Source organism: Lepeophtheirus salmonis, chromosome 3 (genome assembly GCF_016086655.4).
Source record: "Lepeophtheirus salmonis chromosome 3, UVic_Lsal_1.4, whole genome shotgun sequence".
NCBI classification, from domain to species: domain Eukaryota; kingdom Metazoa; phylum Arthropoda; class Copepoda; order Siphonostomatoida; family Caligidae; genus Lepeophtheirus; species Lepeophtheirus salmonis.
Genome location: NC_052133.2, coordinates 29,238,002 through 29,252,413, shown reverse-complemented (window position 1 = coordinate 29,252,413; position 14,412 = coordinate 29,238,002). Strand labels below are relative to the sequence as shown.

General features: G+C 32.3%; 1 protein-coding gene and 1 long non-coding RNA gene across 4 annotated transcripts in view; one reads left to right on the top strand and one right to left on the bottom strand.

Moving 5' to 3' along the window:
• Window positions 1-12,146, top strand: part of LOC121114857 (serine/threonine-protein kinase Chk1) — a 34,685-nt gene extending 22,539 nt beyond the window's left edge. For all 3 annotated transcript variants that reach the window (XM_040708959.2, XM_071887291.1, XM_071887292.1), the window contains 7 exons: window positions 4,931-5,484; window positions 5,543-5,607; window positions 6,204-6,462; window positions 9,149-9,352; window positions 11,059-11,363; window positions 11,424-11,612; window positions 11,678-12,146. In XM_040708959.2, coding sequence (XP_040564893.1) covers window positions 5,193-5,484; window positions 5,543-5,607; window positions 6,204-6,462; window positions 9,149-9,352; window positions 11,059-11,363; window positions 11,424-11,612; window positions 11,678-11,908 — 1,545 coding nt within the window. In that variant the 5' untranslated portion in view covers window positions 4,931-5,192 and the 3' untranslated portion in view covers window positions 11,909-12,146. The remainder of the gene's footprint in view (window positions 1-4,930; window positions 5,485-5,542; window positions 5,608-6,203; window positions 6,463-9,148; window positions 9,353-11,058; window positions 11,364-11,423; window positions 11,613-11,677) is intronic.
• Window positions 2,124-3,657, bottom strand: LOC121114858 (uncharacterized). The gene is made up of 2 exons (XR_005863358.2): window positions 3,510-3,657; window positions 2,124-3,450 (listed from the first exon to the last, which is right to left on the bottom strand). It is a non-coding gene; the product is annotated as an uncharacterized lncRNA (long non-coding RNA).
• Window positions 12,147-14,412: the final 2,266 nt, after the last annotated feature.

Here is a 14,412-nt window from a genome sequence, read left to right as displayed (position 1 = left end):
TTGAATGCAAAAATTGAATAGTATGATACTCCAAGTAAAACAGTAACAACTAACAACAAAGCCTAAACTCCCCTCCATAGGTAGGTATCATTAGCCGCACCTTTGGCTGCTGCTTCGTCCGTTCTTTTCTCCTTCTTCATTATTATTCTATGTGCTTAACCTGGGGTTTTGAGTTTGTTGTATCTCCTCCACTCTTGTTATAGTATTATGTAGGGGTACCCACTATATTAATAAGGAATACGTACATTGTACACTTACAGGCAGCACATTTTCTGTGTTATTCCCCAATATATTCTTCTTCTTCTTTAACTTACTTAAATGATCCTTATCAGCAGTCGTTCTCTCTCTCTCTTCATCTTCTCCATTTTAATAATGACATTTCTTATTATATTATTAATATATAAAATTTTGATGATGTTGATTGAAAATAGCTCAGAAATATATTTATCCACGAAGTAGGTTTATATTTGTGATGTAGCGGCAGATCCTTAAATGACAGTTTTATGCCGTTCTTTGCTACTAATTATGTACGGAGCATCACCTCAATTTTAGTTGTTCTGATCCATTTCTGAATAATTACTTCTCTATCAGGATGAAGATACGATCTATGAAAGATATTTCTTGATGCTGTTTGTTTAATCAAGATATTTATATTTCCGGTGGAACTTTTTTAATTTAATTTTTTCCTTGCGTCCGTCCTAATCTCTTGTTCTGTCGCCTTCTGTTTTCTTCTTTTCATTAGTAAGGTCAAACTCACAGTTCACGTCCCGGTTCATTTTCAAAAATTGTTTCTCTTACGTATTTTGATAAACAGTTTGAGGAGTTACCTATGGTCTTTACCTCACTAACACAAAAATGTAAGCTGTATTTTTTTTTTCATCCGTGTATTTTTCTACTTCTTCTTTCCCATTCAGTGCTCTGAGCACTGTTGATTGGATAAATTCGAATAAGATTCTTGTTAAGTTACTTTGAACAATTAAAAAACAAAAATAATTAAATAATAATTCCGTTGTTGGGAAGAATTGGCTAATTACTACCAACTGGCCCCTATTTTTGTTTATTTTTGGAGAAGTAAAGGTTGCGAGATGCAATCAAGCCGAGTCTCCTATTCTCGGTTTTGTGGTTCGCGAAACAGTTTGGACCCATAATCCAATGATATTGCTAGTGTTTGTTTTTTTGTATGTATGTGATTCAATAAAATAACTGAGTAAAGAAAATAAGAATTTAACAAAAAAACATAACTACTTACCTAGAACCAAACCAAACCACGTGAGGAAGGAGGATGATCATTATTTAGAAGGAGAAGAATAAGGAAAACAACCAGGTGAATGTTAGTCATATGAATCATACTACTACTACCACTAGGCATAATACTTTCGTCTTCTTCTCCGTTCTTATTCTCACTACTTCTACTATTTCCACCACGACGACATTCTCTGCTATTTTACTCCTTCTTTTTCTTCTTCTCATCATAATCCTAATGATGATGACATGATGACCAAGCATTTAAGGAATGTGCTGTTAGTTGTTCCTTCCTTTCTTTTCTTTTTCTTCTCTACACGCTTTTCCTTTTGCATTTTTTTTCTTATATACAATGAATAGCAAAAAATTAATGTCTAAATCTGTCAAACTTTGATTGAGTCCTTATTATATGGTTATTTTTTTGGACATCATTCCATCTCTCCTTTTCTATCCCAACATTCCCTCCTTCTTTAAAGAGTCAGAAAAATACTTGCCCAAATGTTAGTATTCATCGGTACTATACAGTTCTGTAATCACGGTTTGTTACTGGAGAGGGAGGAGACTAATTGGAGTGACTTTGGATGACTCATTTACCGATAATTAAGTACGATACTACATAAATTTGCTGTTTTAGCTCTGTTACGTTAAAAATGAAAAGGCTGATCGATGACGTTACCTCTGGAATTTCTGAACCTAACAAAATTCATTTTATATAAATAAGCAAGCATAAAACTATTATTTTATAAATAAAAAATCATCACATTTCTGAGCTAGACCCCACCCCAAACAAAAATCCTGTTGGGTAGTGTTGGTCCTTCTTTAGAATATTAGAGTTGTATAAAATATGAGCTAAAACGTCTGCTAGATTTTTTCCCCGGAAATTTTAACAATATTTTTTTATTTTCCAAAGTTGTTATACTAATTATTTAATTTTTGAAGAGAGAACATCTAAGTATATTTTACCCTCGTATGAATGATGGAGAGTTACACTGATGATTTGTTGGGAAGTTATTATGTTAAGTCCTTTTTGGACTTAGAGTGGGATTGAGGATCGACATTTGAGTAATTTATTTATATATCCTTGCTAAATACAAAGTGGGATTAGTGTTTATTTCCTTCCTCTATTTAAAGGTCAAGACAGAAAAGCTACTCTTCTTTAAATTCTAAGGGTTACGATGTCATTTCTCGTTTTCTTTTTTTTAAATATACCGATTGTCTATCGAGAACTCTACTGATGATATAATTAAATTAAATAACCCTTCTATAGACAGAAATGTTAACTTATACAATCTGTTTATACAAGTTACAACTTGTACACAAGATATATATATATAGTGTAGATACATACATATAACATTGTGGATGATTCTGTCCTTTTTGTTGCTACTTACTGTATCCTTTTAATAATAATAAATGTTTAGGTATAGTATGTACATATTTAAAATGCTCATACGCGTTTGTTGTTATTGCTGCTATATTATTAGTTATTACACATAGGTATGTATAATATCTAAAGATATATTATTATTAAGTAAGTAAGTAAGAAAGGTGAAGATGCAGGTAGAAGGAATGAATAAAGAGAGAGAGAGAGAAACGAACCAAAAACTAAAATGGAATAACAATAAAAAAATAAGATGGGAGGGAGGAGAAGAAGGTAACTAACTAACTAACCAACTGAGACACTCTCTAGTACTACTACTAGGTATTAATAGTACCACCATTCTACCATACTCGTCCTCCCTCCTTACTCACTACATCAACCAATGCCACCATCACCAGGATTAACAAAAGGAAGAAAAATATAGTACAGGGGATTCTCACATAATAGAGTTTTTGGAAATATGAAAATTCCATATTATATTAAATCAGCATTGTCCTGAAACTCGTAAAATGGGATCTATTTTACCAACCCCCCTACACCCCCTGGGTTTTTGAGCATCGTTGTTAGCTAGGGCAATAAAAGTATTTTGTGCATCAATAAAAAGTTTGAAAGGTATACATACATTAAGACATCAAATAGAAAGGAAAATTAATTTGTAGTCCGAGAATTCCTACAACTTTGTATTGTACAGCCTAATAATCACAGGTTCATTCTTATAGTAAACATACATCTTGAAATATATTAGATACATATGGAATAGCGAATCCCCTCTACTTTCATGAAACATTTCCATTCTCCTATTTGTACATAACAATTATTCTGAAAAACTAAGGAACGTATTAATCAACGAAAATTAATTTTTCAATATATGCCAATTTATACATACTTTGATTGAGGGACAGCTGTTTTATACGACATTAACATTGTTTGAAATAGCGTACTGTGGAGACCCCCTGTATACATAATATTCTTATTTTAAAAAAAGATATGAGTAAGAAAGACTGGGAAAAGAAAGAAGATGGCTATCAGTAGTGGAGCTGGTATTGGTAGCAGGGGTGAGCATGCCTTCTCCTAACTAGATATTTGCCCATAAAAGCAGGTTGTTGTTTTTGCCGAGTGTCGTCTTCATGGCGGACAATGGCCACTACTATGATAACGATGATGGTTGTGCTCGTAAGGTAGGTAGTTGGGTATACGCTCAAAAATAGTCTGCTGCACCATCATGGGTTTTGACATCATCACCCTCCCTCTCTCTATCTGCCTCCTCCTACCCAGTACCCATTCGGAGGAAGGAAGGAATGGGGCTGTTGTTTCTGTGATTATTATTATTTTTTTTTTTTTTGGGGGGGGCTCGCACTCTTTTTCTTGAAGGAGAACACAAAATATGTACATATTTCTTATTCCACATACAATAATAAGAATAAAAGAAGGAAAACTTGTTGAAGAACCACCGTGACCGGCCCACTACAACTACTACTACTCCTCTTAATACTAATAAAAAAAGGAATCTTGAACTTTAAATATATATTATATAAATATGTGAAGCAGCTAGTTACAAGTGTGTGTATTGTGCGCCATCGCATTTTCCATCATCAGGTAGAAGATAGTTTCTTATTTTTACACTACATACATTTTTAACGGCTCGAGCATGCGCGCCCCTACTACTACAGTCCAGACGGATGATCAGTGGAACTTAGCTTGTGAACGAGTTCACATCATCAACAAGTTGACAAAGAGAATTATAGCAGTTTAATTTATTGTTGATATCAACATATTTAACAATATCATCGTCACCACACGTCAACTCTCATTTACTTACTATTTTAAGAGGGAAGGAAACATATTACACAATATGGACCTCAAATCTTCTTCTTAAATATAATAAAAGTATTTTTTTTAAACGAACAAAAACGTGTTTTTTCTCCTTCCATTTCTTGTTCTTGAATGTTCAATTAATAAAAAAGTGGAAATCATGCTGAAAATAATAATTACGACAGCTACAAAAATATTTAACGTATTCCCTAATCGGTCAACGAGTTGTTCCTTCGTGATTCCCTTATTAGTGAAATGGAATGATCCTCCCTAAATATATAAGAATATTCATCACTCTGACGGCTCTCATTGTAGAGTATTTTTCGAAAATTTGTATTTTTGGATAAGGTAAAAAAACACTCACTACTCACTCTACCACCACCTGCTGCTGCTCCTAATATTACTCCATTTTGCAGAGGGAAATTTAATAATGTGTTTAACTTTTATTTACTTTAATGATAAACCACACTAATTAATTCATTGATTCTCTTCCAGAGCTACAAAGAGGGATTTACAGAAAGGAAAAAACCCGTGATGGAATTTACAAGGGTAGTTCAAGTTTATGTCTTGCTGCCTCTACTATTACTTTTTCGCTAAGGCTACAAAATTGGAAGAACAGAAGGAAACCCTTAAGATAGTCCCTCTATTCGTTATCCCATTAACGCAAACGGAGAGGGAAAAAGAAGAATAAGAAGAAAAAAAAATCTTGGATACTTGTAATTATAGAAATATTATTGATAAGGATCAAGAAACAACCATGGTTAAAGAATTTATAGAAGGCTGGGATTTGATGCAAATCCTAGGAGAAGGAACATTTGCAGAGGTCAAACTCCTTGTCAATCGTTCTACTGGGGAGGCTTGTGCCGTCAAAGAAGTGGACTTGAGTAGAGCCTTTCTTAATAAGGAAAATGATGTAAGAAAAGAGATTTGCGTTCATAAACTTCTTAAACATCGTAACATTGTTCAATGCTACGGATCTCGGATAGAAGGCTCTCGACAGTTTATATTTCTGGAATACTGTAGTGGAGGAGAACTGTTTGATAGAATAGGTAGGTCAATAGAACCATTTATCTCTTCATCTCATCTCTTAATCTTCTATTAAAATAGAGCCGGATAAAGGAATGCCAGAATTTCAAGCCCAAGGATATTTTAATCAGCTCATAGCAGGAGTGGTAAGATTTCTATTATTTTATTCTTCCCGTATTTACATGACACTTTTTTATTCACAATCACAACCCCCCCTCGTACTTTGGTATAACCAGGATGCATGTTCTAGAAAAGTGCTTGCTTTCATTTTTATAATCATGTGTCCGGTCTACCAAAATTCGAGTGGTTTAATGCATCTTCTTCGAAACTCTTTGCTGGTTTCTTTTCTTCACTCCTTGTTTTTTTTTTTTTTTTAACATTCATTAATGGTAATAAGGTATGAATTGGTTACTTGTTTTAACTGTACCATATTATACAATATAAGCACATATATATATATTTGTGTCTGGAGGCCAGTTTTTGTACACATGTGTGTGCAAGATTTGAAATTTCGTCACTTTAATTTTCATTCTCCCTTCTTTTCTATTTTATTATCCATTATCTTTCATGAATGTTAATGTATATTGTATAAAATGTACGCTTATGTGTATAATTACTTCTATGGTGGTGTTATAGCCAATAGTTAGAGAGTACCATACTATTTCTTATTGCTATTCGTGGTTGACGTAGAGTACATATTACATGTTAACTTTTTCATTTTTAATCTTGTTATTTTTTCTAGGAGTACCTCCATGTACGCGGAGTGGCTCATCGAGATATCAAGCCTGAAAACCTACTACTAACAGATAATGATGTACTTAAAATATCTGACTTTGGAATGGCCACCGTGTTTCGTCATAAAGGAGAGGAAAGAAGTCTTGAGAGACGCTGTGGAACACGACCTTATATGGCTCCAGAGATTTTAATGAAGTCCAATTACTCAGCAGAGCCTTCGGATATTTGGTCATGTGGAGTCGTTTTGGTGGCAATGTTGGCTGGAGGTATGCACAGAAAAAAATAACATGAGTCGCGTTGTTTATAGAGATTTTTTCTCTGTTTATCTATCTCTTCTTGTTTCTGGAGTATGAAGAATGATGATGATAGTCTCGACTCGTCTTGTCTCCTTTTTTACTCCTCCCCCCCTAAAGGAAGGGTCCTTGTACATAGACGACAGCAAAAACATATTTTTATTATAATTCATTAAGAACTACATTGGAGAGATAGAACATTGGAGGAGGATAGAAGAACTAGGTCAAAGAAAGGCTTCATTCCGTTTTTACAACTTTCAGAAGCAGCTTTCTTTTTCCCCGGGTGTCTTTTTCTTCTTGTTTCTTATTTTTTTGGCCCAGTTACTCATTGGTTGAAGTCTTAAAGGGAGGGGGTTCAATAACAAAAGGGCGATTTAATGTTGTACTTGATGAAGAGAGAAAGAAAGGAGAAAGAGAGAGAAAGCAAATAATCAAGCAAGCACAGACATAGGGGGAAATAAGGGGTGAACTCTGGAATTGGGGGATTTTCCATTTAAAATATGTCTTAATAAACATGATAAGATCTTCCTCATATTGAAATGATTTCTTATTTAATTATTAATAAGTTTGATTCCTACAATTCTTTTTTGGAATATTTTGTGTAGGTATTTGGAAACTACAAGTTACTTTTTCTTTATTTTCCTTCTTAGCTTTCATATATGTATGTATGTATACATCTTACTGAGGTGGTGTTATTATTGTACAAAAGAAAAAGAAAGAGCCTTTCACGTAGGTTGCTCTCTGGCCTCTTTTATTCTCTTAACAAAATAACAATAATAAGAATATATTTTCCCCTCCCAAACTTCTTGGATCGGTTCTTCATTCTCTCTACAGAGTCCTTTTCGATACAATATAAACTCTAACGCCTCTCTCTTGCATCTTCAATATATATATATACTCATTTTATAACCCCACAACTAACTACACAAAAGGTAAAATTTGCCCATTATTATTATAAGGTTTTTATTTTGGTTCGTTTTATTATAAAGTATTATTATTTTAGTTCTTCGGGGTAAACTAACAAATGGGTGAACCCATCAGGCTGAAAATTACCTAGTGAATACTTAAAGGTGTACTTGGTGGAATAAGTTATCCCATTTTTTTCTTCCAATAAACCCTAAAAATAGTAATATATAATTGTTGTTTTTTTCCAATACCAAATAAACCAAATTTTTTATTTGATTAAGAACAAAAGAGTGGGGAATTATAAATCTAATACATCAGTCGATTATAAACCCGAATATCACCAGGGATGCCAAAATATCTTAAATTGAATAAGCTATTAATTATTTTTTTACATAAAAAATATGGCTGTGGTGTAGATTTCATCCGACTTTGGTTCATGTCAATATTTGATTTGGGGCCTTTTATGTCCTAAAAATGAATTACAAAACTAAATTTATTTATTAAATTAAAAAAGAAAAACAAGTTTAGGGATACCTCGATAGTGTATGTATGATAATATCCCTTCTGTCTTTTAAATAAGGAATTTTTACCACTTCTTAATTCAGAACGAGACATGAAGCGTTCTTACAAACTTATTAGTGATTGAAAAAATAATTCTTCTGACTAATTCGGTTTTTTAACTCTGGTTCTAAGAAAATAAAGAATTACTCTTCACATGAGTTGTTCAATTGTTCTTTTTTAAATAAATCAGTTAACAACTTTTGTCAAATTTTCAACTATTAACATGTTTTATTTTTGTAATTTACAATTTATTTAAGATCAGCTGGCGACATTGAGAAATATCAACCACATAATTTTGAATAAGGCTGAGTCTATTTCTTCTTTCAGTAATTATTTGCCCACATTGAATCGTTAGTCTTAGTACTCTTTTAAAAGAGTCGTTCATTTTGAAGGAATCGTTCATAAACGATACATCACTTTTATATGTGTAGTGTATATTTGTACTGCTAGAGCAATGATACTAAGTTTCTTCATATAAATGATATAATGACAATATTAGTTGCTTGTAATACATATATACTACATACATATGACGATGTGTGCGTCTTCTATATTATCATCATCTACATACATAAATTGAGAGCATAATTATAATTCATAGTTTATTATTTATTGTTAATATTATAGGGGAAACAGCTCACTACATATTATATGTTATAATATATTATGTAGCTATATATTAATGAAACAAGGAGGAGTAGAGTAATACATATTCGTAGTTGTAGAAAGAGCTGCTTGCTGCTGTTGCTGTTGTTGGAAGCACTTACTTACTACTTTATACTACATACTTCTAATACGATAGCTCAAGCATCATCTGCCGGCTGTGTCTGTTTTTTTCTTATTACATACTACTAACATATAATAAGAGTAACATACTTCTCCTCTCATTCTCTGTCGTGGATGCGTTGTTAGTTAAGAAAAGAGGAGAAAATTAGCTTCCATAATAATTTGTTGTTTCGTATTAATAGTTTACATACTACATTATTCATTATTATTGATCTGTGTTTGCGCATTCTTATCAACGTACTCTCCTCCTCACTTACCATAGAACTAATATTGCTTGTCTTTTTCTACTATCTAATTAAAGATTTCCCATCATCATTACTTTTTTATATTTAAAAAGAGAGAATAGAATAATAGTCAGTCTTTTTATTCAACATATCATATACTTTAACTATATCACTTTCCGTAGTTTTACCATGGGATCAACCAACACCGGATCAGAAAGAATTTGCTTCATGGAGAGATCAAGAAATCAAAATAGAGCCGTGGAATCGAGTGGACAATCTTCCTCTCTCTCTTCTCAGAAAAATACTTACTCAACATCCTTCCAGAAGATATACCATTGCCCAGATTAAGAATCACATATGGGTCAAAAAGAGATTTAAAGACGCTGGTGAGTAGTCTATCTCTCGTATATCTATTTACTTCTCTTATTCACTCACTTACTTAATCACTAGTCACACTTCTGCTTCCATTTATTATAAATAGTTGTGCCAATAACAATCTTTTTTTTTTTTATTATTATTCAATGGATCATGTATCTTCTGGGCAAAGTCAGGTACTATTGTGACTCTGGCTTCTTATCGACTCATTAATTGGTTCAGGGTCTTTTTGGTATCTGGTTTTGCTCTTTGAAGGAATTTCCTGCATACTCAGTGTTTTTTTTAACTCTCAATTCTATTTATTCTTTACAAATCTTTTCTGTTATACGCTTTTGACAATGTATGTATTCTTATACTCTACTACCTACTACATTTTTCATTCATAATTAATCAAAGTTGAATTTTTGGTTTATGGCATGGGGTTTAGTATTAATAGAGTTGTATAAAGTATAACCTGACGACATGTAAGAAAAGAAAGAAAAAAAACGACGAAAAATGGCATGGGGGTAACTCTGAAGAATGTTTCAGAGGTAAGTAGCGTAGCCATTGATGATGTTTCATCAGATTAGCTGAAGGTATAAGCTATAAGAGGAAAGAAATAAACACCAATCGTATCTCGCACCGTATCTAGCAAAGGACTAAATATACTCTAAGGAAAGAAGAGCCAAGACGGTTGAAGTAATAATGATGCAAAACAACATGTATTTCAATTATGCACACTCATTCATACGCCTTGAATAAAAAATGACTTAAGGGTAGGACTTTAGTAAGAGCACGAGGAAAGTATAACTGTATAATCTTTCTCTATAAAAATTCCATCCCCAAAACTATAAATTGAGTCAGAAGTTGAACAAGGTGCAAGTAGACAATTTTATACCTATGATTACTCAAGGTGATAATTTTTACCATTGATATCTTATTCACATCTTTCCTTAGATTTTCTTTGGTAAGGACATAGTTGGCAGGGATTACTTTGATGTTGACCCTAAATTTTACTGTGAATCCCACAAGGACATATACTTAAAACTCCCCAGCAATTCCTCTAGTGTTACTCTCCGTCTTTCATGAGTATATGGACTAGTGATTACTTAATACTTAAATGTTCTCTCTTTAAAAATTAGGATAGCAGCTTTCGAAAAAAAATAATAACATTGTTTAGATTGACAACTAGAGAAAGCCATTTGAAACGTTCTAGGTCATATTTTATACAAGTCTAGGTTTTTGATTTAAATAGTTTATTTTTATTTACTGATTTATTTATGCATTCCTTTTTTTTATGTTTTTTAGTTCTTCATTATATTTAGTTGTAGCTTTAAGCCTTTTCTTTGGTGATCTAGCTGTATGACTATCTCTTTCTGAACATAAAAGCTCATAAAGCTAGATTACCAAAGCAAAGAGCCAAGGCTTTTTCTACCCTTCTTCGATTTTATTTTTTATTTTTTTTTATTTTTCCATTCTTTGGTGGTTTAGCTGTATGAAGTGCCATATTAGATCATAGGGCTGCATCACCAAAGTCAGGACGAATTTTTTTAGTTACTCCCTATTACCACTACCACCACAACCACCACTACCCATTTTTAGAAACACCAAAGCACCCAGCACACCCTTTTTCTTTTCAACACATTTTGTACTACCAACACTATCATCTTTTGATCACTTATTGATTTATTATTATTTTCATAAGGCTTACATACATATTTTATTTTTTATTTTCAAGATGGGCGACTCATTGCTCCAACTGTGATCTCCCCTCCTCTAAAAAGGATTCGTTTAGATGAGTTTTCCAAAAAGAAGGAGCCTTCATCTTCCAAGATGAAAAAAATTTGTTTAGATGGTCCTAATCCTATGGCAGAGAGGATATCTGCTTCTCAACCTCCTCTAAGAGAGAGATTTCAAATCAATGAGGAGGAGTCTTCTTTTCATCATTCTCCATCTTCAGACTTCCAAAATCCCTCCTCCTCCTCTGACAAAATGGACGACATTATATTTTCCAAGTTTTCCGCATTTTCTCAGCCTGTTTGTGTAAGTTTTAATTTGCGTGTTTGTAAAAACATTGTTGTGATTTGTTTCTCTCCTCCTTAGGCTAGAGATATGTTCACAGCAACGCAGACTGGGACGCAAACTCAAAGTAGTCAAACTTATTTTCAAAAATTGGTGAAGCGAATGACCCGATTTTGGATCTCCTCTAAGAAGACAGAGGATGCTACAGAGTATTTGAAAAGTATTCTTGGACAGTTGGGATATACGTCTACTTATCCTGAAAGAGGAATTGTGAGTTATTTTTATTATAATTATGTTTAATTTATTAATTGATTTTCCCCCAATTTTTAATTCAGATTAATTGTAAGACGGTGGATCGAAGGGGTGGTGTGCTTCTATTCAAAGTAACGATAATGGAATGTGACGGAAAAGTACTCGTGGACATGCGACTTTCCCGAGGGTGTGGATTGGACTTTAAGAAACATTTCGGGAAAATCAGACAAAATATGTCTCCCATCATCGAAAAGACTCCTATCATGTTTCCATCACTCTTAGATATCGAATCCATGCCTGGAATTCCAAAGTGATTACTTCAATAAAAAAAGAGATACCTATATAAAAAAAACAAGAACAATCATGAATCAAATATAGCCTATATAATATACATATGTGTGATCAGTGAAAAATCATCTCTTTTATTTCGTGTGATTTTATTCTTTAAAAAAAAATTAAAGTCTACTCTTTTTAAATAGTATTTTTATTATAATTTTCTTCCAAATTGATTATTACTGTTAATTTGATGGAAATAAATTTTTTTAAAGATTGCTTTTATGTTATTTATTTGAATATTATTACTATACTCAATCTTCATCTAGTAGTATTTTTTTCTTGAGTTACATTTATAATTACATATCTACTTTATTTTCATACCGAATTCCAAGATTGATGACTTCGGAAAGTATTTGCCGCAGTTTTTTGTTGATCGTTTAGCAACTATTTTTTAAGCAAAGAAAGACGATTATGCTAATTATGAATTGGATCCACATCAGAAGACAGCCACTCCTCTGTTTGAACTCTCTCCAAGCCTGTAAACAGTGTGAAACCGTACATACCTACGTAGTGTTACAAAAGGCAATGGGGCACTATGTTCAACCTTAGTGAACCATTTATTACCTTTATATATATATTACAATACAACGAGTGGTGGATGAACAAGAAAATGGATACCTATTGATTATTTATGTGAGTAAATGTATTTTCCATTTGATAAAATGGTGGTCTGGTGAGGATCAACGCATAAATTCAAAGAGGGCCAATGAAAAGAAAACGTCACTATCAATCAAATCAATCGTGCATTGTTATGTCATCGTACCTACTCACAACTAAGTAACCATATTCTATCATAGGTTCCGTACTCCATGTGTTTTTTTTGTTTTTTTGCGAATTAGAAAAGAACAAACTCAAAAGATGGTCCTATGATATTTTTCTTTCTTTTCTTTAAGAATTTGGCTTTGGATTATGAAAATCACCATTATATAATTTATTGTGTAGATGATTTATTATCGTCTAGACAGGTGAATTTTGTTTTTGGAACAAGAGCTAGCTGTATATACATATAACATATCTATGTACTCATGGTATATTTTATATATATTCTGTCTTACAGAAATTAGGCTCATGCAATTTTTTATAACATTAATTAGAGATATATTTTAAATTATGGCTTTTGTCAATAATATTTTCTCCTCATAAGTAGAGACTAGTTACTACTAGAGAGCTAGGGATTGAAAAAAAAATATTTTGCCACTTCCACGTGATAAATATTTACCTTCGCCCTAATAGTAGTACGAGTAGCTTTTCTGATTACTTCAAGAAGAAGGCGTTTCTTCTCTGTCAGTTTTTGACAACTTTTTAATGGAAATTATTTACCACATATGCAGTATTGTAGAACCATTATAGAATAAATATGTTAATCACGTGATAGGATGACGTGTTGTTGAAATTCAAATATGGTGGAGTATTATTTATATGTATAGGTATATATTATACCTAGCTAGATGGTTGATCAAATATAGGTGCAGATAGTTAAAGCTAATTATAGTTAGAGTGACATTATAAAGGAATAATAAGATTGGTTGATTTATCATTAGGTCATGATTGATTGTAGATATTTGACCATTGTGGTGATGATGGTATGTGATAACTGATTAGGGATGATAATATTGTGACCACTAACACTAGTAGAGATTAAATATTGTTTAGAAATGAGACACTCTTATCAATTATCATGAATCATGTGTGTTTTTGTACAGTTCATAAATAAACCTGACAAGAAAAACAACATTCCAATTCATAGTAGGTACATAGTACTAGAAAAAAACGTTTTCTTGTTGTGGTCATCAAGGTTTTTAATATTATGTATGTAGTTGTACCTTGCGGTTACTGAGAAAAATTCTTGCAAAAAAATATTCACATAAATATGTAAACTCTTGAGAGAAGGAGCCTTTCAATAAAGGATTAAAAATCATGAGCTTAGTGGTTATTACATATACATAGGTATGCGATTGAAATTGCCGAACTCATTTTTTTATTATTATAGCTATAATATTAATTAAAGAACTAGATTGGCACAGTTCATTTCATGAGTCTAAAAATAAGCAGGAAAAAAAGTGCAACACCTAAAGGCAAATAAAAAGTTTTTCAAATTGTATATAACTTATGTATTGAACAAAACAAGGGCCATAAGTATATAGGTACATATTAGTGATGTACTGATGTATTGCTTATAAGCTATTCCTTCAAAATGAAGGATCCCTTCGATCAGTTCAATTGTAAGTGGGGAAATAATAACCCAGATACAAAATAGACTCAGCTTTATCTGAAAGTCGTTGAGTTGCTATTTCTCAATCCTCCCAACTCATCTGAAATAAATGGTAAATTACAAAGATAAAAGATGTAAATAGTTAAAATTTGACTTTTTTATTTTATAAACAAAAAAATCTAATTATTTAATAGATTTCCTTTCATTATTTTGTTGAGTTATATTTAGAAGGCTTAATAATACAGTACATTGAATGAGTTGCTGAATGTT